Source organism: Heterocephalus glaber, unplaced genomic scaffold, assembly GCF_053883595.1.
Source record: "Heterocephalus glaber isolate CG9 unplaced genomic scaffold, H.glaber_assembly_v1.0 deba00000347, whole genome shotgun sequence".
In the NCBI taxonomy this organism is placed as follows: Eukaryota; Metazoa; Chordata; class Mammalia; order Rodentia; family Bathyergidae; genus Heterocephalus; species Heterocephalus glaber.
In genome coordinates, this window is record NW_028258143.1 from 12,911,437 (window position 1) to 12,939,147 (window position 27,711).

At 42.0% G+C, this 27,711-nt stretch overlaps 1 protein-coding gene across 19 annotated transcripts in view; it reads right to left on the reverse strand.

The window, feature by feature from the left end:
- Mgat5 (alpha-1,6-mannosylglycoprotein 6-beta-N-acetylglucosaminyltransferase) overlaps positions 1–27,711 on the reverse strand; it is a 337,418-nt gene that overhangs the window by 176,237 nt on the left and 133,470 nt on the right. For all 19 annotated transcript variants that reach the window (XM_087195795.1, XM_021236883.2, XM_087195773.1 and 16 more), the window contains one exon: positions 17,277–17,441. In XM_087195795.1, coding sequence (XP_087051921.1) covers positions 17,277–17,441 — 165 coding nt within the window. The remainder of the gene's footprint in view (positions 1–17,276; positions 17,442–27,711) is intronic.

Sequence of the window (27,711 nt, forward strand, 5' to 3'; positions counted from 1 at the left end):
AGGGAGAGAGGGAAGAGAAGCAGAGTGGGGTGGCTTTCAGAAAGGGGAGACTGTGACTACACAGCAGTACTCCTGGAAACCAGTTATCTGGGGAAGTCACAGCAGGGCAGACTGACACAGGTTAGCCCACTCACACATGCTTCAAAGGAAGGGGACTGCCACTATCATTGTGTTTTTATTGGTTTTTGCACAAGGCTTGACGATCATGCTTATTAGTTTATATTTATCAGAATAAGGAGCCATCTATTTTATATGGTGTTAGTTCAGGGCTTGGAGAACTTTTTAAGAAGAGCCAGGTGGTAAATATTCTAGACCTGGAGGCCACATGTTCTTTGCACAACTATTCAACTTCTGTCCTTGTGGTGTAAAGGCAGCCAAAGATGTCATGTAAACACACAACCATGGCTATATTATATATAAAACTTTATTTACACAAACAAGCTGTGGGCTAGCCACTAGCATAATCTCTATATTGAACTCGGAAGAGGCAGAAACAGGTCTTAGGTGGGTATTTGGGTTGTCAGCGGATCTGATGTGGACCCCTTGACAGACAGTGTCTATCATGTGCCAGACAAAGCACATGAGGTGACTGCTTCCTTACAAGACTCTGTCTGAGCCATGTCAGGGAGGCAGAATCACATGAATCCAACAAATATAAAGGATGCCTTCATTTCCAAACACCAGCAATAACATCCAAACCTCAGCGAGCACTCAAGAGGATACAAGCAAAAAAGAGACACAAACAAGAAATTTGCAAAATATACAAATCCCATAAAACATACAGAAAACATCTAACCCCTTTAGTAATCAAAGAAACACACATGTAAGACATCATCTTCTACTTATTATGCTTATTATACTGGCCAAGCTTTTTATTTAAAGAAAAATACCAAGTTATGTAAAGAGAACATAAAATAGAAATATTCACATGTAATTGTTCAGAGTGAAACTCATAATATCTATCAAGTCTTAAGATACTTATACCAGAGCCTTACAGTTATAAACTACAAAGGTTTGCTCTATAGGAAAATTGAGCCTAAAAAGGTTCAGAACAGTGAAGAGGACAGAGAAGGGGAAGTAAGGTCCCTATTCCCAGTTTTTAAAGGAAGACAAGAATCATGCCGCAGGCCATACTGTGGCAGGAGGGCTCAGGGTTCCAGGAAGAAAACCTACTACCCAAAACATCCACTATATCTCTTCGTCTGTTTTGGCCATATTAAGAGTTCTGATGGAAAGTTTAGAGCTCAATTTTCTAAAGTCAAGAATTTTTGTTTCATTCACTGGTGTATTCCCAGCATTGTGAACAGTGTCTAGCACACAGACAATAGTCAATACTTAGTCTTGACTTATACTTAGTCAATACTTACAATAGCCTCCTCTTCTCTGTGTAGAATATGCTCAAGACCCCTAATGGATGTCTGAAACCATGGTTAGTACCCAGCACTACATACACTGGTTTTTTTTTACACTACATGCCCATGATAAACTTATCAATTGTGCACGGTAAAAATTAACGATTATAATAAAATAGAATCATTATAACAAAAAAGCTGGTTAAAGCTTATGAAGTACTAGTTTCTAAAATTTTCCATTCAGTACTTTCAGACCTCAGTTAACTGTAACTGAAACCATGAAAAGCCAAACTGCAAACAAGAGAGAACTAATATTTATTTTGGTAATTGAAACTAAGCAAATATGAAACGTACATTATTAACTCTGGAAGACGTAAATTAAAAAGATGTATCAGAAAGGCAATTCAGTATCATCTCATTTCATTGTCTGACTGCAAAAAAGAAAACTCAGGATATTACGATTTTGAAGAATGGAGAAAAAATGCGAGGGAAGGGGCACTGGAAGGGTGGTATGTGATATCACACAGACTCCCATCTTCCAAAACCAGAAAATCAGAAGGTCAGTTTCCAAAAATGCAAGATACAGTAAACCAATATAAAAATGTTATTCATTTGTGAGAAATATGAAGACATATATTGAAAGAAACAATTAAAACTTAAAAGTACTTATGTTTGAGGAACATAAGTCAGAGTTAGGAAGGGCTGGCAGGAGGCTGATTTTGTTAGAAGCCTTGTATATTGATTTTTAAAATTATGTGCCTGTACTAATTTGATGAAAATAAACATTAAACTTCAAAAATGTGTATTCTCTTTGACCGAGCCTTTCTGTGACTTAAAAAAAAATTGTTCTCAATACAATGATCAGAGATGCAAGATTTATGCTCATGACAATGACCTTTAAAATAGAAAAATGGGGGAAAAAATTTAAAGAGACCTAGTTAATAAACCATTACATGCTTATTTCAAAAATAAAGCTCTTGAAGAATAAATGCACAAGAGAAAATGACCTTAAAAATCAGGATTTTAAAATCATATTGAGTGCAATTATAATTTTTATGCAATGTTGTGCAAGCACAGAAAAATGTAGAAAGAATCATGTTAACAGTCATGTGCTCTACATAACAGGATTACAAGTCATTTTTTCTTATTTATCCTCTTCTATATTTTCCAAATTTCCTAAAAAGAATTTGAATTATTCGTCAAACACTATAAAACTATTTTTAATTTTTAAAGTAGAAAAAAAAAGACTGAAAACAAGTCTTGGTTTTTCTCTAGAGAAAATGATCTCAAGACAGAAAATGACAGGTGGTTCCCTGACTTACTCATAGTTCATCCTAAAATGATTTTATGATGGCACAAAAGCATTAAGTGTTTAGAAGAAACCATACTTGCATTTGGGTTTTTGTTTTTGAGAATGGGGTCTTGTTGTATTTCCCAGGCTGGCCTTGAACTCCTGGCTCAAGTGATCTGCCTCAGCCTCCTGAGTAACTGGGATTGCAGGCATACATCACTGCACCTGGTAGCCATACTTCAAATTCTGAATTTAGATCTTTTCTGAGGTTAGTGATGTGCAGTATGATGCTCTCCAGGCGAGGCAGCAAGCCCTAGCTCCCAGTCAGCCCTGTAATCACAGGGGAAACAACAGATAATCTGTAGTGTACTGTGAGGCTAATCTATGAGGTTTGGTTGGCTAGCTGTATTCATGTCATTTTTGACTTATTTTCAACCCAGGCATGATGGCAAAAAGAAGAGTAAAATCATTAATTCAACAAACAAAGCTTGCTTGGTACCTGAAATACTTAAATCCAAACCACAGAAAGCGACCTGACATATTATCTTCAATCCTTAAACCTTAACCTACTGTATACTCATCCTTTAAAAGTGTTCCATACGTGATCTTGTGTGCCAGTCAATGAAGTGCAACTGTCTCAACATCTATGAATGTGGGCTTGAGAAATGTACCAACCAAGATCCACATCCTAGCTCAGTTATCCACCATCCTGGCCAGATTATGCATTATCTCCCACACCGATACTCCTGTATCAGCCATTTTGCAGATTTGCTCTGAAGAAAGAGCTAGTAAAGTACCAAAAAGTGATGATTTGTGCCTGGCGTGGTAATCTTGAAATAGGAAGAGCTATTTTGTTGGTAGTCCATGTTTTATGAACACCCCACAAATCCACTACATCCAGCACATGAGTCATAGGCTGCATACTGCACTTGAGATAGCATCATTCACTCAGAGCAAGGACCAGCAAACTTTCCACAAAGAGCTAGAGAGGGTTTTTGGCATGGTCAACCATACTGCCTCCTCCCAGTCTACTCAGCTCTGAAGTTGTAGCATCAACATAGCCAGAGATAAGAAAAAAAAAATGAATGCTGAATTCCAGTAACACTTCATTTGTAAATTCAGGCAGTAGGCTGCGTTTGGTTTGCTGTCCCCTGCCTGACACAGGCTTTGTGAACGTAGCCCACTGGAGTCGTGGGAGATGGAGGTAAGCTCCACTGCTAAAACAGCACGTAAGGCTGCCAGACCATCCACTGAGAATTTTGGGAAGTCACATTTCCCTCTTGAATGGGGGTAATACTAGAACTTCTAAATTTCTTCAATTTTTCAAAGTCCACGAATCTCTGGCAATTCTGAAAGAAGCAACAGATCAGATGACTTGCCAAAGATCTTACTGTACGTTCTGATAGGAATAGGCTTCCATCCCAGGAACCCTGATCCTACACTCCTCACTGGGGATCCCAGGTCCCTGCCTGGCATTCCTCAGTGGCCAGCTTGCTCTCTGAATGCCAGCCCTCTCACTAGCCAACCATATATTTCTCAGAGAACCTCTGTAGTGACAGTCACATCTTTGCATGGTCACACTGGGAATCTGTGGACACTGTTAAGAATACAGTGAGCAGAGATAGGAAGTAAATCACAGAAAGGATTCCTGTGAAGACTGTGAAGTTCTGCCAGACCTCTAGCCCCTGACTCCAGGTGTCTAAGATTTTATCCTGGGTTAAGGGGAGCAGAGTAGATGGCAAACTGAGAAAGTGTGGATCTTGGGCCAAGGTGTTATGACTCACTCACTCACCCAGGTATTAACTTCTGTGAAGTATTAAGCTTTATAAGTACGGACTTTGGGTCAAGCCTCATAAAGACTTCAAGGACCCATGATGACTTCACAGAGGGCTTTCTGAAACCTCAAGGTCACAACAAACATCCCTGAAACTAAGAGCAGTTTCTATAAAAGGAAACATTACAATTCTCAACAAAAACTTTAACCCTTAACAAAGACAGGCACCTACAGACAAGATGCTGACCTACACAAACCCTGCATCCATGCCATGACCAAAAGCCCGACCCTAACATGTGTGATCTTTCTTTTAAACTCTTCATTGTAGTTTGTTCATTTTTCTGCAAATTAATAGAATCTGCCCCCACTCTGATACTTCAAATACAATTTCTGAAGCTCCTTAGCCTTAGCTAAAGAGGAACTGTGGGTATAGGTTCTGACCTATAAGAGGAACTGGGGGTATAGGGTTTTTTGTACCAGAGATCGAACTCGGGACCTTGTGCTTTCCAGGCAGGCGGTGGAATCACTGAGCTAAATCCTCACCCCCTCAAAAAGAATAATTCTATAAAAGCATACATGAGGCCTTGGGTTCAATCTCCTGCACAAACCCCCCCACCCCGCTACTGAACAAAGGGACACACAACACCTTTTAAAACCATCTGCTGAAGCCACATTTTGATATATAAATAATGGCTAAGAATTCACTGAGCACTTACAGTGAGTGGGCCAGCCCTTCAAATGCACTTTTCATTTGGCCCTCCCAATGTCCCCTGAGCTACTTCCTGTTTTGCAGATGAGAAAACTGAGACTTGACCTCTAAATGACCTGACCCACCTCTCCCTGCTAGAGGAACTCAGCTTTAAATCCTAGCGGTCTGAGGGTGGAGTCTGTCCTCGACTACTGTACACACCACACATGTGAACACATTTACACCGTCCAGGGTTCCGGTACTGGTTTCCAGTATCCTATTTGATCCCAGCAGAAGCATAAGTGATAGACGATACAGTTTGACAGTAAACAGTTTCTGTGTGTGTGGCGGGGTGCTAATAAGCCATCTTTCATACCAGGATTAAAAGGGCTTGGTAGTGCTCCTTAACTATACCTCAGAATGTGCTTTAAGACTGTTGTGCAGGCTGATTCCTCTGGCCGAAACAGTCTTCCACCCATAGTCCCAAGATTCTCTCCCTCCTTCATTTAGGTCTCTGTTTAGTGTCCCTTCTTGAGAGTCTTTCCCTGGAAGCCCACACTACCATTAATAGTACCTTCCACCTCTTGCTCACATCACCATAGGACCTAGTACAGATATAGATCTGTGGCATTTGTTTACTATCTAATCTCATGGCTAGAACATTATCCCCACATAAGAAGAGATCTGGCTTTGCTCATCACTTTGTCTCTAGTGCCTAGAAAGTGCCTGGCACAGACAGTTGCTGAGAATATCTCCCAGGAATGAATCAAGCCAGTCAGTCTCTGGGTGGTGGAACAACAGCTGCACTTCATCTTCTGGCTTAGATGTAATTTCCAAGTCTTCAGCAGTAAAACTGAAACCCTCTTTGTAATAGGGTAGAAAAGTTGTTTTTCAAATCTTTCCCTTTTGAAAGCACAACCCTTTTATTCACTTATACACATAAGGAGAAATATGGATTCTTTGGTCAATGGTAGCCTGGAAGCCTGAAAATCATTGCCAAATTAATCCCCAAGTGTCCTTGAAGACGGCTAAGAATGCCTGAGGCTTAGCCATGGAACCCATACCCTGGGCATTCCTCACTAACTCAGCTGCTACTAATGTTCCTCTGACCTCAGGCAATAACTGTCCTCCTGACATGGCACAGGCATAGGCCAACAGCTACATTCTTAATCCTCACAGCATTCCTGGGTAGTACAGGGAAGGCAGTTTATCTTCATCACTATGTCACTAAGGTCTTACAGGAGAAAACTAGCCTTGTAAGTGGCTCTTGGGGACACCCATCTGTCTCCCAAGAGTTAAGATTTAGAGAATCACTGAAGAGAAATGACCGGAACTTTTGCCAAGTGGTTCTCTGAGTTTCAATATCAGATACTGTCAGATATGGCTTTTACTAATCTCTGTGCCCCAGCCTAATTGCACCCTACAATAAAGTCTTAAATATTTACTTTGTTCTTCTGCAAATCTTGCTATAACTTGTGCTGCACACATTAACCAAACTTAATAAAAGCAATTATCAAGAAGGTTCTATTAGGGTAGAGTTTAGACAGGTTAATGACTGTCTTCCCTTGAGAGCTGAACACTGCTAGCACAGGAATTTCCCTCTCTATTTCAGAGTAAAAAGGAACAGTGAGGGGTCAGGCAGATTCGAGATCTGCTTGAGTTTGCTATGACAGGTGGTATGTGGCAGAGGAATCCCCAGAAAATACAGGATCAGACCTGGGTGGTTTACAAACCTACTCAGCAGTGACCATCTGTTACAGGCTTGGCCTGGGCAGAGGCATGGGTGTTAGGCACTGATGTGGTTTCTTAAGTATATGAGCCAAAGATCAAAACTTAGATAGCTCTTACTTTGTGCTCGGGACTTTAAATGTTTTACATGCACTGACCCGGTCCCAATACTACCATGATGGCACCAGTGCTGCATCTCCATTTTACAGATGAGGAAACTGAGTTTACCCACGGGCATGGGCCTATGAAGTGGACATGCTAAGATATGAACTCTGGCATTCAGCGTCCAGAATCAGTCTCTGAATTGCTTGTTCAATCAAGGCCCCAAGTGGGAGGAAGCATTAGCACAAGCACTTCCCTGAATGTCTGTATATGGCCCTTATGCAAGGCCTCTGGTTCAAGAGCCCATCTCTACTTGTACAAAGGTGAAGAGAAAGTTTCCGCTCTGAAAGCTGACTTGGAAAGCTTACCAACATGAAACACCAAGATAGTCTAAAGCTGCGTAATGGTACTGCTGTCCAGCTCTGATCAGGCAAATCAAAATGCAAGCTAAAAATCTCCATCAGTCCCAGACATGAAGTCCCTATGCGGGCTCTGTCTATGCTACAGGTCTGTGATCATGCACAAGACTTGCTGAATGTCCATGGGTGAAAGAGGGACAAACAACAAAGACTATGACAAAGATAGCTCTGTGGTCCCAAACCATGGGCCAGTTCAGCCTCTCTTAATCACCTGACTAACTGGACAACTCTTTCTCCAATTTCTAAACCCAGTAAAGAATTTCAGATCATCCTTGCCCTGCATGCTTTCTTTCTTCCTAGGATATAAGTGAGAAAGGAGAAACAAAAACAAGGGCTGGGGGTATAGCTTTGTGGTGCAGCATTTGCCTATCTTCCACGAGGTCCTGGGCTCATTTCTCAGCCTGCCAAACAATAAAACAAAACAAAAAACTGAACAAGCAACTGCTTTTATATATTCAATTTAATTTTAGAAGCTATGGATATATATGCAAGAGCACAGAGCTTAATGGAACAGCTCTCAAAACCGCACAAATCTCCAAACCTAAGACAACCGTTTTCAAAAAACATGGAGATGGATACATCTCCTTGCCCAGACTACAACAGCTTTATTCCAAAATTTTTTTCTGCATTTAAAATCTCAGGTTCTATAATGAGTTTATTGAAATATGTTTCAATGAAAACAGGTAAAGAATAAAAGAGCAAAAGACAAGGGAATATTTGAGAGAAAACATATGCTATACTGTAGATAAAGAATGTCTACTGAATCAATACCATATGTAAGCTGTATCATCACGGCATCCACATACCTCATTAAGTAAAATTAGAGCAAGTTGGATCTGCCGCCTTCAGATTAAAACAAACAAGTTTGATTTCAGCATGTCCTCTCTCTGATACAAATTACAGCCCTGAGAGCAAGGGCATCTTCACCAAGCACAGCAAAGCCTCTGCAAATTCCCCAGCCCAGCCCAGCCCAGCCCAGCCCAGCCCAGCCTAGCCTAGCCTAGCCCAGCAGCACATATTACTAAAGGCTGCTTCTATTCCAGCTATTTCCCCCATCAAAAGGCCAGGAGGTATGCAGCAATACATACTCTCATTTTGCAAAGTGAAAAGAGACACACAGTCATTGGAAGGTCATTAAGTCCACAAGGCATAGGATTATCAGGTCCCTGCTGCTTTTCTGCAAGAACTATTCATTCAGACCAACTGCTAATGTGTGTTAGGTGGCTACTCACATTTTTTATAATGAGTTACCAGGAAATAACAAAACAGATTAACTTGTTACAGAATCTGTTCTCAGAAACTGGTAAAGCATTTCTCCTTCTAACAATTTAAGTTAACTTCTCAGGGCTTTCAGGAATCCCCAAAGTATTCAGGGATCTGCCAAGGCAGACAAGGGTCACAAGGGGTGATCTAGAAGTGATGGCATAGCCCCTCTCATGTCATGATTAAAGCTCCAGCACTCAGTAGGTGGCCAGCCTCATGTGTGTTCAGGAGGAAAAGGAGTATGCTCAGTTGAGCCAACACTAAGAACTTATTTGCAGGCTCCCAGGTAGGTAATGGATTTAAAATAAAAATGCAGGATTCTGTACATACTCTTGAGCCAGTCTTACAGACTGGCTATGGAAACAAGCAAAGTGAGAAAGTCCAAAGATGCAGAGTGGTGGTAGGAGCATAGAGCAAGAACACTGAAAACCTCTGGGGTCTGAAGGAGCCAGGGAGGCTTATGATATAGTGCTTTAAGTGAGTCTTGAACAAGGTGAAAAATAAGAATTAGCCCATACAGACAAGTATGCCAGGCTACCTACAAAAATGTAAATGTGTTAGGCATGAAAAAGCAGTGTGCTAGGCTAGTTCCTATCAAGGCTGGGTGTATTCAGCCACAGCAGCACTTAAGATAGTAGCAGATGGAAGGGGAGGTAAGGGTGTAACTCAGTGGTACAACATTTGTCTACATACTCTATGCCCTGGGTTCCATTCTCCAGCACTTCGAAAAGAAAATGAGTGGTGGAAGACAAGTTAGAAATCTCGAAGCTTTGCCTCCTTGACCCCTCCGCAACTGCAAGGTGAGAAAAGGCTGAGCTAGGCTTAGGATAGATAGCTCTGGAAATGCAAACCACGGCATGGCCAAGGTCCCTTACAGCCACATACATTTTATCAGCCTGCCTAGAGTCTCTTTGCAGACCTTCTCCAATACCATGGAGTCTCAGGGGTGCTGCATGTGACTAAGGTTAGCCAAAAGGTAACACAGGTCACTGGGTACTCTGATGGGATCACGGATAGGCATACAACCCAAGATGAGCCAAGCAGCTCTCTCTCCATGAATGTTGCAGCAGGAAAGGTAGCAGTCTTTCGGTGGGATTGAAAAAAAAAAAACCCAGAGCATCCTTGGGACTATTTCTGAGAAGATGGCTTGCCAAAGAAGCCAGCTCAGAGAACAGTACAGTTGCAGTTCCTGGGGGCAGTTCTCATATGTGAATCCAGCAGCAGCATCTTTTGAACTTACTAATTACATGAGCTCCAGGTTCCCTTTTTGTATACGCTTACATGAGGTGGATGTTTTGCCTCTCGGAAACAAAAGATTACAGACAAATACATAGATTTCCTGAGAGGCCTCCAAGTATTAATATAAAGAAACAAAAAGGTCAATTTGGGAACTTCAAGTTCAAAGTACTCCAATGAGGGCTGGGTCTAAAGCTCAATGTGGCACATACAGGGCCCTAGGTTCAATTCCCAGTGCCGGAAAAGTCTCAAATGTACAAAAATATGTTCTACTATTCTACTCTATAAAGTACTTCACAAATAAGTTATTAAGTGTGTTCTCTGCAATGATGTGCAAATACTCATCACTGCAAGGATCCTTTTTTGATGTCAATATTCCAAATATGTAACTTTTAAACTGAATTAACAAATGTTCATATAGCTCTAACTTTGTGCCAAGAATGTTTCTGAGTACAGTGGTACCTTGGTACGTGAATGCTTTTGTTTGCAAACAATTTGGTTCACAAATAGTAGCATTTGACAAAATCTTGTTTGTTTGCAAACCTTTCATTGGGTGACAAACATGACTGAGGCCATCTTTCCCAAAATCGTAGAACAAATTAAGTTGGCAAACAGAGGTATCACTGTACTTCACTTTCCTCACTCAATCCTCATAACCTCATCAAGTAGACACTACTATTATTTCCCCTATTGCACAGATGAGGAAACTCAGCCACAGGAAAACTACGAAATGCACCAAAGTCACACAGTAATGAAGTGGTGGACCCAGGATTTGAACCAGGGGTATCTGGTTCCATAGATGCTGCCTATTATGCTCTTTCTTCTGAGCACTACAGCCAGAGTTTCAACTGTTATTAAACAGATATTCACATTGAATGGCTCAGGGCAAAGTACTTTATACTCCCTGAATCCACATTTACAAGTACACATGCTTCTGTCTTCACACACTCTGGGGACCAAGGCAGGAGAACTGCAAGTTAGAGCCTGGCCTGGGCAACTTAATGAGACCCTATCTAAAAATAAAAAAATGAAAAGGGTGGGCCAGGGATTTAGCTCAGTGGTTCTGCACCTGCCTCGCAAGCGTAAGGTCCCGAGTTCAATCCCTGGCACCACAAAAAAAAAAAAAAAAAATGAAAAGAGCTGAGGATATAGATCAGTTCAAAGGCCCTGGGATTGAGCCCTAGAATGTCAGTCATCTGTCAAGCAATACACTTCTGGGAAACATTATGATGGCTTCTCCTTTGCCCTCTCTCATGGTTCCCTTTGTGCCGGCATCACCCTGATACCCTCAAACCTACTCTTATCCCTGGGCCTCATGCACTTGCGTGGTTTCAAGCTTTTCTTCTTATTTGGGTCAGCTGAATTCTCACCTGGCTTCTGACTAGATCTCCTCCATGTGGCCACTGATCATTTCCTGAAAATACCACCTCATCTGTTTACCCTCTGCTTCAAACCTTCCCTCAGCTTCTACAGCAGAGAGAACAAACAAATTCCTTATTTTGAAAGCTGTGCCTACCTTCCCAGTATTATCTTTTCCTCTGTTGCTCCAAATATGCTGTCAAAGGTATTTTGTGCTATAGAATAGATCTTTGGGGACAGGTCTTGTTTTCCACAACTTACTTTACTCTCTCGTATCTTGATAATTATATATACTCTATTTCAAATTAATAAAATGGAATTTCTTCTAACATTCTGTAATTTAAATCCACTTTCTCAGACTACTTTGTGCCATCATTATTCTGAATTAGTGCCTCTTTCATGAAAATAATTGCCTTTCATAAAAGCACAAGTAAAACGCACACTGCCAAAAATGCACTGGTTATGGGCCAGCAAAGGAGTTTCACACCATTACAGTTCAAAAACAGTTTTCTGAGATTTTATAAAACCTCTTTCCTTGGAAGTCTCAGAACAGTTGCAAAGCTAAATACAGTGGGGGTTGAGGGCATTTGTAAACAAGCTATCAAGAGGCAAAGAGAGTTTAGGTTTCCACTGTCCAAGCAACAAAGCTCAATATCAACTCAGGCATCTTTTTGCGCTGACCATGAGCGGGGCCACCAGATTCCAACAACACCTTATTGATGAGAGTTTCTTAATCACAATAGGACTGACACTTAGGGCTGGATAACTCTCTGTTATGCAGGCCGTACTGCGTATTGGGGGGATGTTTAGCAGCATCTCTGGCCTCTATATATGAGATGTGAAGAGTACCTTCCAGTTGTGATGACCAAAAATATCTTCAAACATTGCCAAGTGTTGCCCAAGACTGTCCACAGTTAACAATCACTGACACAGGTAGGTTCTATATCAGCATCACTGCTCCTGAACTGTATTCTTAATGATAAAAATCGAAACATCCTTGACCATACAAGGTGAAAACCACACCAACAATGACACACACTTTCTGAAGAGATACTGAAAAAACCTTTTCTGATAAATATCCAAATACTATTGCTGCCTTCGCAAGGAACAAAACAGAAAGCAACATATAGACTGACAGAACACCTTGAAATTTCATGTCTCTCTCCTGTCCTGTGCACCACATGGGGTCCCACTGCCTAGTCAACACCTGATCCTGGGAAACCCACCTAGTGAGCCACACTGCCAGGGCTGGTGCTGGGTAACTTCAGGTGCCACTTTGACACAAGTGATAACACAGCTACACAACGATGCAGCACAGGTGCAACTTGATTTCAAGGTCCAGTAGCAGCACAAAGGGGGAAATTACACTTTCAAAGGCAAACCCTGAAACTCAGCAGGGACAGTTTTCATTTTCAATTTCCAAATGCCAAGAATAATAATTATGGTTGTTTTCAAGAACAGCATCCAAGTTCAAATACATTGCACTTCAATCCCAAATACCCAAAACGTTACATGCTGCAAATGACATTTGAAAAATGTAGGGCTGTATTTTGGACTAAAGACCAGGAAATAGTGGCATGAGTTTGTGCGTGCACATTCAAGTTTGTGATCGTGTTTCCCAACTGACCTTGCAATCATAAGTAATCATAACACAAAGTGGATGTTATCATTATGTTTTGGCTTTTAGTGAACAGTCAGCACTGGCCAGTTATTCAGCTGTTAAATGATAGCAACTGTTTCCTGATAATATAAGTAAATAAATGGGCGCGCGTGTGCACGCACACGCATGCACACACACACACACTCCTGGCTGCATTATGTCCTTGCCCTTTAAAATATTGGATCCAGATATACAATCTAGAGTTGTAACTGTTACTTTCTACGAAGACTCCACAACACAGGATCATCTAGGAGAAGCTTAGTCATGACCAACAGAAAAAAGAATCCCTCTTCTTAGGTGCTATGTGCTGAAAAGGGAAAATGAGATACCAAGTCCCATTCCCACACATGGAGAAGAGAAATACAAGGAAAAACTCCTCCAGCAAACCCAATCCATGGAAGCGGTAGCTACTGAGTAACTTCAACAGACAAAGCTTTGAACATGATATTATGAGCAGAACTAAAATACTGTCTTCAATATCAGAAGGCAAGTGTCTTTATTATCAGGTATCTACACTGATTACATCATCCCATATCTGGTATATGGCAAAGAACTACAGACCTAGTCCTACTTTTGTCATGTAAGATCACAATACTAGAGAAAGGTAGACAGGTTTTTCTAGAAAACAAAAAGATTTTTAAAAAATTAATTTTATTGGTACATTTTAGGTATACGATATAATGACATTCATCATTGGAAATTTGCACCTTTACATAATCTCTCCTGGTTCTTATTTTTTCCCATTCCCCCACGCTCCCTTCAACCCCTCCATCCCTCCCTATTTACAAAGACTTTGTTTCCATTTTTTCATTTTCTCACATTAATTTCATTCCTTTCCCCTACCCCTCCCACTTCCCCTTCCCCTTTGCCCCTTTTCTTCCTATTTCACATTATCTATTATACCTTTTAGTCAAAAAGATTTTTTTAAAGCTGAGGAACCTAGGGATTCATACTTGCTGGCCATATAGGCATATGCTCTACCAATGAGCCATACCCCTGGTCCCAGGAAAGTAGGTAATTTTGACAAAAGGGTATTCAAGCTTTTTTGGAAAACAAATCTGGGTAAACTGATTTCCTGTGCAATCAATGGAAGGGTAAGACATTTTTTTTTTAATCTGCTTTTTCATTTGATTCTCCTTTGTCTTCAACAACATAAACAGAACTCACAAATGCAGCTCAATCTGATGGCTGATTTTAATGAAGTTCATTTCCACCTAAATTTCTCCAGGGGCATGTTCACTTCCACATAATAAAAAAAGCCCAAGGGTGATAAATTTGGAGAGAAAAGCCATTTGGGATAAAAGCCACACAGAACATAGTTAAAACAGTGGAAGGGGAGGGGGTGTGCGGCACGCACACACATGCGCACACATATACACACACCCTCATAGAGACAGATAGCAAGAGCAAGCTAGAGAGCTGTACCTTTAAAGAAAATAAATTTAGGGAACTCTTCAACTACTATGGTACCCAATTTAGAAACAGTTTATAGTCAACCAGAAGATATATCAGCAAGCAGTAAGACACAACAGTAAGCAATCAGAAACATCAGTGAGCAATAAGACACTGGAGTAAGCAGTAAAGACACACCAGGGAGAACATTTCTGAGCAATTACCACATGTCTTAATGCAGGAAGAGAGAAAGAAAACCTTCACTCAACTAAGATTGGAACCCCATAAAAAAGAACTCTCTCACAGCTCAAGAGCCATTTCTGAGATGACAAGAGGGCTCCAAGGACCAAAAGAACAGCCATGGGCCGGAAAGAAGGCAGAAAAGCAATAACACACTGCTATACTCTTGAATGATGTTTATCGACTTAAGTTCTCATCCTTCTTTTTGGTTCAAGACAAACAACTAAAATATGGGCTGGTTCACTGATGACATAAAAAGGACCTCCACCCTCTAGGGTAAACACAAGAAGGTGTCCAACACAATGATACCCACTCCAGCCAAAGTATTCCTGAGAGGAGGATGTACCAGCACATAGAGGGACAGACTTTTCAAAGGCCAGCCCCAGGGGTAGAGCTGAAGAAGCAGGGTACTTCCATTTCAGATGGGTTATTATACCCCGGGAAACTGTCAACTCTTTCTCTAGGACCTTTTAGAAGATGATGGCACCTTGTTACAGACTCTGCCCTTAATTTACAAAGGGAAGCAGGAACAATGCAGCAAACATTCAATCTTTTCCCTCCATGATGCCAGGAGAGCTTAAGCCAGAAGCCAAGGATCCCTCTCCACCACCACCACCAACTACCTAAACTTGGTAAAACCCGTGGAACCACTTTCTTTGCAGAAATGCTAAGAAGATTAAGAGCATGTTGGAGGGTCAAGAACAACAACTGGTATATACTAGACTCTTGCTGTTAAGCTTCCTTTCCTTCCCTTCCTGTCTTTTCTAGGTCACAATCCATTTCTAGTCTGTCTCTCTTCACAAGGCTTCCAGAGTTTATTTTCCTGCAGGACAGCTTCCATCATCATCCCCACCTCATGAAGACCATAGCTTGTGTTTCTGTATGTATGTGTATTATTACCATAACAGACCACTAAAAAGCCCTAAAGAAATGGACTGTATCCAACATACACAAAAGATATAAAGGTGTGAGACTGCAGTTAATTATTAAACACAAAACTCTGTTTTCTATTGCCCAAAAAGGAGAAAAATGCAATAGTCTGGTCTGTTAAATATTAAAAACATGGCAAGAGCAGCTCATTTAAAAGATCTCCAGTGTGAGTCAATGGCTTAGAGAATATGCTCAAGAAGTATCTGTTAGCTGAGTTAAACTATCTCAGTACACAGGTTAGGATCTCATGTGAAAGAAGTAGCCAGCAAATCCCTCTTATGTCATTCCTGGAAGTCCATTATTCTGCATCCTGAGACTTGAAGTCTCTTTGTGAGCCAGCAGTCAGAAGGAGAGCCAGGGACAACAGATCCCACAGCAGCGGAGAGAGTGAGGGCAGCAGGTACACAGACCCTTAAGTTATGGACAGAAGCAGTGAGGGTCAGCAAAATTAATGGCAGAATACTCCACCGTACCTTCAAAATCAGATAATGCAGAACTGTGATGAAATCAGACAGGCCCTTTCCAAGAGCATCTTCTACTGGGAATGGGCATTGGGAAGTGGGGACTAAAGAAGCCTGGATCCCATTTATTAATAAGCAGCTCAAAACAACGGGGAAGGGGTTTCTTGTCTAATTACAGAAACTATTGAAAACTGCAGGGAAGATGGAATTTATGGCCTAGATGGCACCACCTCTGTGTTGTAATTATAAAAGTTATTTTTAACACTTTGGTTGGATATTTTGGATTATTAGAAATATATTTTTCAATTTACAACTTGCTAAAGTGTAAAGAACATAACAAAAAGGTAATACAAACCAGCCTGCATAATGTGAAACAATTAAATGTTTTGACACTGGGAGATGGGAAAGGAAAAAGAATTGCTCCTATTTGACTCTGCATTTTTATAAGAAAAGAGGAGAGAGAAATAAGCAATGAAGTGTGTTAAATGAGTTTTTTTAGTTTCAGTAGTAATCCAGTTACTTTATCCCCTAACAAGAGTTGAGTCTACTGGCCACAAAAGTACATAGACAGCTTGTTTACAACCAACATGAGGACCTCATCCTCAGGCTGTCTGCTTTGTCCTGGGTTCCTAAGACACAGTGGTCCCCTAAAAAGAACAGTCCCAGCTCGAGCACAAACACCCATGGGCCAGGGTATATAAGGGTGAGCCCAATATGAGTTGTAGATAGTGACATATTCTGGATGATGACATGCTGTATATGACTTGGGTTTTGTTCTTAATTCATTTCCCTCCTCTTGTCCAAGATTCCAATTTCAAGAAGGGCTCAGACAAAAAGCATCACAGTAGAAACTTCATAGTGGTGCCCCTGAATGGATATGGAACTGGTCAGAACTAGGTAGGGCCCATTTATCTCCTAAAGACCATTTCCAGAATTTCTATTGCTCCATATATACACAGGAGACATTTTCTGCAATGGTAGCTGTACGTTAACAAGAGGAGAGAATCTACTAAATAGAACAGAATTTTGAAATTGTCTGACATCAGGGAGAAAGAAGAAGGAACTCTAACCAGCAGGTGCTTCTCAGGTAACCTCTATATTTCATTTAATCTACTCTACGAATCTTCTCATTAGAAGTCAATTCCAGGAGCTCATTATGTGCAAATGTGTCAGAGAAACGACCGGATATTACACATCATGATGAAGCCATAAAAGCATTCTAACATCTGTTATTCAAAAATAAATTCAAAGTTATCTTCACAATGGCCATAATAAGTTTATGGAATTTGTATTGTAACAATAAGAACTACTGTGCTGCGTTTTTTTCCTAGTCCAAAGCAGTGTCTCACTCCATGTCTGCATGTGCAAGGGCCACTCTTACCTGCCACATTAATCTTCTCAAGTGCTACCAAACTGGGAACAGCTGTGGTGGAGTTGGTTAAATTTGTTCCTGTGCCATTGATAACAAGATTGTCCACCTTCGACTCCAGCTTGCCAATGCGCTGCAAAATGTTATCCAATAACACAGCAAGAGTTTTCTTCAGATCTGTAAAAGAAAATGCAGAAAATGTGAAAAGATGTCAGTGTCTGTGCATACATGTCTGACTCTCTCCATTTCTAACATGGAGAATAAAAGGTCTCAAAACGTAGGCTAGGGATATAGCTCAACGGACACAAATAAACCTCTCCTAATAAAGCATATCTTAGAGATGACAGAGGCCAGCTTCAACTGGCCCAGACCCTACCAAACAAATTGGTTTGCTATAGAATGTAAGTCTGGTAAGGAATGACATTTTAATGTTACTTCCAGCTACTAGAGAAAAATCTCTGGTACACAGCACCCTACCACACATTGTATTAAATTCCTTCTCCTTATAGCCCTGTGGTTATGACACATAGAGCAACAACCCAAAAATGCAGCAAGGTCTCAAAGTAGCTTCTGGATTGAGTTCATTGTTGTTTTTAATCATTGGGTACTCTGGCATGCCCCAATTTTTTGGAATGAAAGAAATATACAGGACTTGCACATGTTGGAATAGCAGATGAGCAAGAGAAAAGACACCCACGTGAATAGAACCCAGTCCCACTTAGGAATTAGAATTTGGCCAGGGCAGAAGTTCCAGTGTGGGCAGCAAGATGCTGAGCAGCTCTGAATTAAGACAAATGGGAAGTGTCACCTTCCATTCTGTCAACAAGAGCAAGCTTGCCTCAGAGCATGTGTCTAATTTGTCTGGGAAATAAACAGACACCTGATCAATTTCCCAACCCAGACCACAGTCACAGTACTTTGGCCAAGTTGCATCCAGGCAGAGAGAAAAACTCACTACAAGAGAAATGCAAACATGCAATTAATATGGAAGTTTGTGTTCCCTATGGTTTACAGATAGTATCACTTGTGTATAGACTAAAAACTGTACACAAAATCCACATCTTTATTTTGAAAGTCTTGTTTGTAGCAAAACCTCATTCTGACACCTATCATTAGACTTTTTCACAAGGTCCATAGCACCCTGTTCATTCATTCATCCAAATGAAAATCATTCAAATGGATATTTAATGTGTGTCTTATTCACAGGCACTGTAAATTTTTTAATTTTTTGTAGTTTATGACGCTTTTGATATTTTCACAAACTTTTCTGGCTGTCCTTCCAGAGCTTCCAGCCAGTGCTTAGAGACAGCAAAGAGCCTAGCCTAGAACATGTCTCTGACAATGCAAAGTAATTAAGCCAGAGGCACACCTTCACGAGCTGACCCACACATTCCAGGAGACAAATGCTCCTCTACTTACTTACTTACTTTATTTATTTATTTATTTATTTGAGGACTGGAGATCGAACTCAGGTCCTTGCACTTGCGAGGCAGGCAGCGGAACTACTGAGCTAAATCCCTGGCCCCACTCCTCTACTTTAATCATCCCTGGGCTGGGTGTCAGGCAATGAGGGAGCATTGCTAGAGTCCAGAACTCACCAACATTATCCAAACTAGCCAGGCCTAAGGTGCCTTTCTGAGAAAACTCCAATAAAGGGAGTGGCCCAAGCCTTCCCCTTGCCCCTGCATCTCCCTCCTGACGATCCTGGCATCTTTCATGTGACCTTGCATGGTGCGTTGTGCCTTCTGCCTTCAGGTCCTGTGAATTGATAAATTCATTTTCCTGAGCCTCTCCTGTGCCCCTTCCTGTGGCCACAACTGTCATGAAAGAATACAAAACACACAAAAGCTAGTCCCAGTGGTCAAAGCCACAGGACAAACACTGGAACTGCCATAAAGATGGGGAGGGAACTCAAGTTTCCTAAATGTCTGTCATACTTCACCCATGTACATGAGCAATCCTGTTTTATCCTTACTCCTCCTGTGAAGTACATGCAATTCCATTTTACAGATGAAAAAAACTGAGGTCCAGACAAAGTTCAAGTATGAAGTTCAGTCTTTCATCTATCACTCAGTGATTAGGGCCCCAAACTCCGGAGCTAGACTTCCTGGGTTTCAGTTCTGGATCTCCATTCCTGTTTCCTTATCTACCTAACAGTGATGTGGATAGATTTCCCTCCTTGGGGTTATATAAGGACTTAAGGAGGGATAGGGCTGTAGCTCGGTGGTAGAGCACATGCCTAGCATCCACAAGTGCCTGGATTTGATGGCTAGCATTTAAAAAAAAAACAAAAAACTTAAAAGATGTTTCTGACACTGCCTAGCATATAATAAACACTGCACAACTGCCTGTTAAGTATATAATAAAATTAAACCTCCCTCTGAAAAATGCTGTCATCCTTCGAAAGACTTTCCTTAGGTGATGATGCAAAGCTTTATTATTTTATCTGAAGGATCATAAGATCACTCTCCTCCCCAGCCACAGTCCCATACTCAGTGTGACTCAGTCCATCTCTGGTACATCATTAACTGGCATGGACGGTGGGAGCTGGTCACCCACTCTGCAATGTGACTGTGTCTAATGCTTAACCAGGTCTGACTTCTGATGATTACTGGAGGCCAGCCATGCAGATGGGGGCAACTGGGTGTATGCAAAGAGTATAGGTTCAGCAGAAGGAAACACTATTCAGATATGGGACATAACAATCTCCCATGTCCACCTTCTCTGCCTAAAGCCTGCATCACTAGACAGCTAAAATCTGTGTTAAAATAGCAGGTTAGTACTGTATTACCAGGAGTTGTAGTTAACCAGACACGTGGGCTCTAGCATGGGCCAATTCAGCATTTTCTAACCTCAGCCCTACTGGCCCTGTGAACCAGGTCAGCCTTTGCTGTGGCGACTTTCCTATGCTTTGGCGAAGTCTGGCAGCCCCACTGGCTTCTTCCTCCTAGGTGACAGTAGCAATTCCTAAATGTTACAACCAAAACTGTCTCTGAACACTGTCAAATAATCCTTGGGGGAAAAAAGGTCTCCGTTTGAGAATGGCTAAATTAAGTACATTCTCCCCATTCTTATCTAATTTTTTGTTTGGTATTGGGGATCAAACCCAGGACCTTGTGCTTGAGAGGCAGGCGGCAGCACCACTGAGCTAAATCCCCAGCCCCATTTTCCCCATTCTTGTATGCTCCACTGCCCTTCTGTGGTGCTATCAAGAAAGCATACAGTGGAGGAGTAAGAAGCTACTGGGTACACAGGTGTGACTTCCATGCATCAAGGCATTGCCGGAAACATGGCAAGCAGCACAGTGGGAGGCCAGCTCTCCTGCCTCACGAGTGTGAGGAGAAGACGAACCAATGGAAAGGGCCTCTGGGGGCTGGTAACCTTGTGAAACCATGTTCAGAGGCCACGAGTCTGGCAGAGTCCTGACCCATAATTATCAGCGATAGCCATCAGTGGAACACACCTTAGGTAGGATACAAAGTTTTTACATTACCGATTAAGATTTTTCTCTCCCTATTCTCAAATTACAATCTATAGGCGAGTGTGACCTACTATCTCTTACTGTTCCCTTCCTGCTTCCACTGGCCTTCTGTGGCTCTGTGACATGATGTGAATAAGGACATTTATGGTGAGGATGAAAAATGTTGATGTTCACCACCACAACTACTGCCCCAGTATCACCACTATGCAGTGAGTCCTGTCTGTGTGCCAGTCTCTGCCCTAAACACTCACATGGATCAACTCATTTAATCCTTCCAAGCCAGAAGAGGAACATGTGGTTGCTCCCCTCCCACGTGACAAATAAGCCACAGCACAGAAAGGCCAAGTAATCTGTCAGGTCCCTGCAGACATAAGATCAAACAGACAGTGAGGTTCCAGAGCCAAGGGCTCCTGTCGCTATGCTACCTCTTAACAACCACCATGGGTTTATCCACCAGCAATCATTGCTGACCTGCTTTTCTGAACCCATGTATCCATTATCAACCTCTGGGAATGTGTCATGTGTTTTTGTTAAGTCATATCCAGGACCTTCAGAGTCAGTGATGCCACTGTCCTGTGGCAACTCCATCCATCTCACCCAGCATCCATGAACAATGCAAACTGACACTGAACTGGAAACTACTGGATAAATCAAACTGATCGAGGACTTAAAAAAAAAAAAAAAAAGCGAGACTCTACATCTCTGTCTTAAAATGAAGATGGACTATGGGATAGCAAAAACTTGGACTCCCTAGACACTTTAAGGCACATTTTCTCCCCTGACATGAAAAAAGTAAGAGTTCATTTCCAACTCAAGGAGCATTTTGAGACACCATTTCAAAATAAATCAATACAAGATTAAAAATATTGTTAGTGAGAAATACAAGGTCAAAGATGATACAATATCTATCTTTGCATCTGTTAACGTTTGTGTCTAGATGTCCCCTCAAAGCCTCATGCAGTTATAGGTGGGGGTTTTCAGAGATGGATGGATCTACAGTATGTGATTCATAGTGCAATGCCGGGATTAAGGGTGTGTGATTACTAAATCAGCCCACCGACTGGTTTGGTACTTTCCTAATCCAGATAGCCTAGATAAGAGTATAAAAGGGGAAGAAAAAAGCTGCTAAGGTCCCTTGCTTGCTTGCTTTGCTATCTTCTGCCTGCCATAAACTGTGTCTCCTCTGCAATGCCCTCTACCTTGAAGTCAGCTCATTATGGACTGAAACCTCTACAAACTGAGCTAAATAAACCTTTCCTCCCTTAACTTGTGGGTGTTGGATATTTTGTCTCAAGAACAAGAAAAGTAACTAAGACAGCATTTTACCAACTAAGCACAGTAGCTGGAACATTATGGTACTCAATAAATATGTTTTACAATAAGTGAATGAATGAAACAAGTAAATGAACTATAGTCCTTCCACAAATAATGAACAATATTTCTCCCATAAATTACACCTTTCTGGGTGATTATTTCTCACACTTGTATTTTACAGTTAAAACTGCAAAAATTAACAGCTTTATTGCAATTTAAACAAACAGTGCAGTATTTTTGTGGTTATTCTTAGTGGGAACCTGCTTATCCAGTAAGACTACACACCAAAAAATTATTTCTAGAGAATTTAATAAGAAAACAAGTGCGAAAAATATTCCTCCAAATTCTAGTATAATATTTCCATACTTATGATTGTATTTTATAGTTATTATAGCAGTAAAATATGTCCTCAGCAGGATTACAATTTTCAACTACTAATGAGCTTTTAAAATTTTGTTTGTGTTTCAATAGCAATAAAAATTTAATCTCAACATTACTACAGCAGCTCTACACTCCTAAAACTCAACATACATGATAAAGATGAGATCAAGGAAGTTGAAAACATTTAACATGGCCCTCTGGGGAAAGGCGGAGTTGGTTTCTACTGGCTAGAGGCTCCTTGATAAATGGTGAGATGGATTAAACCACGTAAAATCAGGTGCTCCGACAGCTTCTATGAGCACTCATTTTCAGAAAGCCAGGACATCAAGCATACACAAGGGTGAAAGGTGCTGGCAGGACCTTGAGTAGGACAGATAAAGAAGTATCACGTCTGACCAGACTCTTCTCCCTATGTGGAATCCAAGAGAGGGAATCTCCATGGAAACAGAGCAAGGCTAGTAGAATACGGTTTATAGATGTATCAGCTACAGCTGGGAGACTGGGTCATAAACCTTGATTTTTATATCACCAAATCTATCAGTATTTGAGGAATTACCAAGAAATGCCATGTCTGGGGATCCTTCTGTCCCCTACCGCATTTTCCCTGAGACTTGCCTCCCAACCAGTCATCCTCAGGCTTACTGTTTATCACAAGACTCCCTGGGTGAAGTCAGTCACTAAACTCCGCCTTCAACAAACTACATCAGAATCTACAGAAGCCACCCAACAAGCAGTCTGGGGAAAGCCAAGGTTGAGATCTACTTTCAAGGCCTGGCTGCCATGATTCAATGGCACAGAACCAAGTACACAATGAGCAAGAACTTATATCTGAGCTGCCAAAAATAATTTACATCTGTTCTTGCTCCTAACTCAAATCCCTTTTCACCACAGCTGCCCCAAGAGACAGAGTGTGAACAACAGAGCCACAGAGCAGCAAGACAAGCTTCTCTAGAGAAAGAGGCAAGGGCAGGGCGGTAATGAGAAAGGAAGGTGCTAATGAAAAAGTTAACCTCAACCTCTTATTCCCATCAACTGCCAGCAGCGTCAAGTCTCATCAATTATCTATTTCTAAATTAATTTTAAAGTGACCTTTCCACAAAAAGATAATACTGTGATACTAATGACCAAAATACAGTCCGTTCACTATGTACAAGCGCATTCAAAGCACTACTCTTTATAAAAGAGAACAGTGTTATTTATTACAGTTAAGAGCTGGAAACTACTCAAATACTCAACAAAAACATCAAATTATATTATGTCATCCATTCACAAGACAGAGTAAATCACTAGATTGTAAACTCGGGGAAGGCAGATGCTAGGTCCGTCTTGTCATCTCCGTTTATGGCCAATAGCTATTAATATCAGGAGTTCAATAGATACTTATTAAATGGTTGGGTGAAAAAGGAAAAATGTACAGCTATCAAATTACCTAATAGCATGAGGGAAATTAAAATAAATTTTAAAAGGTATATGTAACATATAATCCCAATTTTTTAAAAAGAGCACATATATGTACCTACACATGCATGAACATATATACATGAACATGTGTCTGCAAGAAAAAAGTACTGGAGAGAAATCAAATGTTATTAGTGGTAAAATCTGGGTTTGGGGTAGAAAGTATTTTTACTTCTCATTATAATTCCTCATGTGTTCTCACTTTTATATAAAAATTCAAATTGCTTTCAAATTGGCATAGGTATGAAATACCTATACATTTTAGTGTCAGAACACTAAGATACTGGACACAAGTACCTTAATACCAGGTATGACAAGGTGCACCAGAAATATGTGAATGGCATTTACTGCCTTATCTCATTTGATTTTTAAAACCACATGGTGGGTAGCCACCTGCATATGAATGCACAAATGTCACCCTGCATCTGATGCCGGCAGTGAGTTTGCACCCTGAAGGGCATTGCACAATTACTGCAAAAGTGAGAGAGTAGCTGGAATGATCGATGTCACTGACTGCTGTTCTTTCCTGGGTTAGAAGAATGAATTTAAGCTTGACTAGAACTTGTACCTAGCCATAAATACTAACCCAGAGGTGCTGCAGGGGCTGTCACTTGTGTTCCAGGAACTTTCTAGACATCAGAATCTGAGAAAAAGACACTAGGTAAGTCTGCTGAAGGCATCAAGTGCTTTACAGAATTTGTAAATATCCAGAGTGGAACTCTTGGGCTGTTTTCTGACACCTTGCCAGCTGTATGAATTTTAGCCATTGTTTTGGAAGAGACAAGGACTCAGAGGTGCTGTGAAGCAAAGGCCATTGTCACCCAAGGGCTCCAACCTGACTCCAGGGACCACATCTTCCCTTACATGCTAATATTCCTCACACACCACTCCATACCAGAAACATTACCGCTAACAAAACCCTGTCAAGATCCATAGATCAACTCAGTCATGGCCACTTTGACTCACTCACCACCCACCCACACACAGGAAAAGCCTTCTTCTGTATATGTGCTGTCTGAAGCAAGAGCAAAGAAACCGCTTTTGAATATGGCAATGACAACCCCACCTTCTTGTTTAGGGTGGGGGCACCAAGCCTGCCTTTCTCTAGAGCAGAACATGTTTCCTCTCACTCTGGTTGGGCCCCATTCCTGTAAATGCTAGGGACAGCTGCACAGACAAAATAGCTTTCTACATCAACAGTTTTTGTTAGGTGGTAACAGATGCAGGAACATCTAGGCCAGGCTTAGTGGTAACTAAGAGCGACAAATGCACTGTACCAGTAGGTGCCTTAATAAATGCCACCTGTAAATCCCTACACTAGTCCTATGAGGTGAATGATACTATACCCTCCACTTTACAAAAGAGCAAGTGACTTGCTCAGGGTCACAAACCTAGTGTGGCAGGTGCATACTCCTCCCTAAGTGGAAACAGTTTCTAACTGCCTTCCAGAATAAACAACGGTTCCCATGTTAGGATCATGCATAATAACTACTTGGAGCCTCCTGGATACAGTCCACGGGGAATTTCTCCCATTTCCTGCTTCACTAAAAACATTACTGTGATTCTCAAATTAGTTCCAGCTGTAACTGTACCACACAGATAGACAGTCACAGAGTCTGGGCACTATTCTTCATGGCTCCTACTATGTGCCAGGTAGGATGTTTGAGGCCAGGGGGAGAGTGAGGAACAAAACAGACTGAAACCCCTGCTCTTTGGGAGTTTGCATTCTAATGAAGGAGAGGAATGATGGGCACACATAAATAAATACAGGCTTCTAGTGGCTTGAGTATTTGGAAGACTGAGAACGGCAGGAAGGTTGGACTCTCCTTCTGTGAATGAGGTCAGGCAGACTCTTCTGAAGCAGAGAACAGGCAAAGACAAAGGTAGGGGGAGAGGAGAAAATGCAGAGCCTGAGACACAGGAAAATGCCACCACCCAGAAGACGGCTGTGGGGCCAAGGCAGATGCGAAAAGGGCCCAGAGCACCGGCAGGGTGCTCAGCCAGCTGACGAGAAGAGAGCACCATGACACAAGTGAGGAGGAGGAGGAGATGACTGTGCCACGTTATGGCCACTGGGTGGGGGGGGAACCTTCTGAGTCTGAGACACAACTGTCACCCACATCCAGCTCCCCCAACATGACTTGAAGTGAGGTGTGAAAGAAAAGGCCTTGGTGACAGGGAGCAGAGGGATGAGCCCCACGTTCTGACTGGACTGTTCTTGTCTAAAATGCTCCCAAGGTCTCCTCAGATCCCTGACTGTGGCTGGTGTACTTAGGAACTGGCTGGCTTAAGGGGGAAGTGGGGCGGCTACACCTCACTGCAGCATGGCTGGAAAAGCCCCAAGCCCCCAAAAGGCCCACTTTTAGATTTCAAACTCTCTCAAGCAGAAAGCCCTTCCTTTAATCACACCAGCCACATCACTGTAGAGTGACTAAGTTCTCCTCAGACAGCCTGGCTATTTTTTTCCCTACCAGTCTCTCTCCAAGAACAATGCATTTTCCCTCAAGGGCAAGGAATTTGTGCTTTGGCGATGGTGGGTTTCCCCATTATCCCACAGAAGTTCCAGACCTCTCCAAAACAGTCCCTTGATCCTATTAGTAGAAGCAGAATCAAAAACAATAAAAATTTAGAAAACCTTTCTGGGTTTGCATCTCTTTCTTTTTTTTTTTTTTTTTGGGTACCGGGGACCGAACTCAGGACTTTGCGTTTGTGAGGCAGGCATAGCACCACGAAGCCAAATCCCAGGCCCTAGGCTTGCATCGCTAAGGAGATCCAATGTGAGCTTTTTTTTACCCCCACAGGAGAAGTAGAAGGAAAGACATATAAAAGGCCCTGTCTGAATCTCAGAATGTCACTGGGTCTGCAACATGGCAGCTGCTACCCTTTCAGATCAACCTCTGGCAGCCCTAAATGGAAAAGACATCTTAGACATAAACATCCAGACCAGTGAGAGCCACCAGAAACCAAGAGCACTGATGTCTCTACCTGCCCTATTACCAAAAGCTCAGCGCTGGTCCTCCACCCACACCCTGTTCTTCCCTAAGGAGACAAGAAATTCCTTCCTTCCTTCCTTCCTTCCTCCCAAGGAGAGGGCCAGGGTCACAAGGTGGGGTCAATGCCAGGTGTACTCACAAGAACATCTATTCCACTGCCTCCCCTCCTCCAACCCATCACACACTGAGAGCCTGCAGGGCCCTCACAAGCTGCCACTTCTCAGCCCTCACCACCGTTCACACAGCTCCTTGCCCACTGTGGCCAGCTGCTGAACCCTCCATTCTGTCCCTAGAACGTACCTGCCAGTCTCAGCCTGACACACCTGTGCGTTCTGCCAGGCATGCTCTGCCTTAGCCTCCCTTGAACCCACCCTGCCCAGCTGTCCTTTTCCCATTCAGGTTAAGATATATCAAAAGAGCTGTGTTCTCTGACTTTCTGATGCAAAGTAGCCCCTGAGTTACTTCTTCATCACATTCCCCTCTGTCATTTTCCTCCCACAGAACTATTGCTACCTGACAGTCTCTTGTCTGTTATTCTCCCCTGCAAGAGAATCCGGCATCTATGAGAGCAGAGACGCTGTCCCTTCCTGTAATCCCTGCTGTGAGCACAGTGCCTAGATAGTACTTGGAGCACACCGGCAGAGACACTTCCTCAAGAACCAGGCTGGAAGTAGAAGAGCCAGTGAAGGAGATCATCTACTGCAGTGGTGGCAAACCTATGGCACGCATGTCACAGCAGGGATACAGAGCCCTCTCTGTCCGCACTGGAGCCTAACTGTCCCAGCAATCGAGCACTGCATAATCAAATTTGACTGCAGTG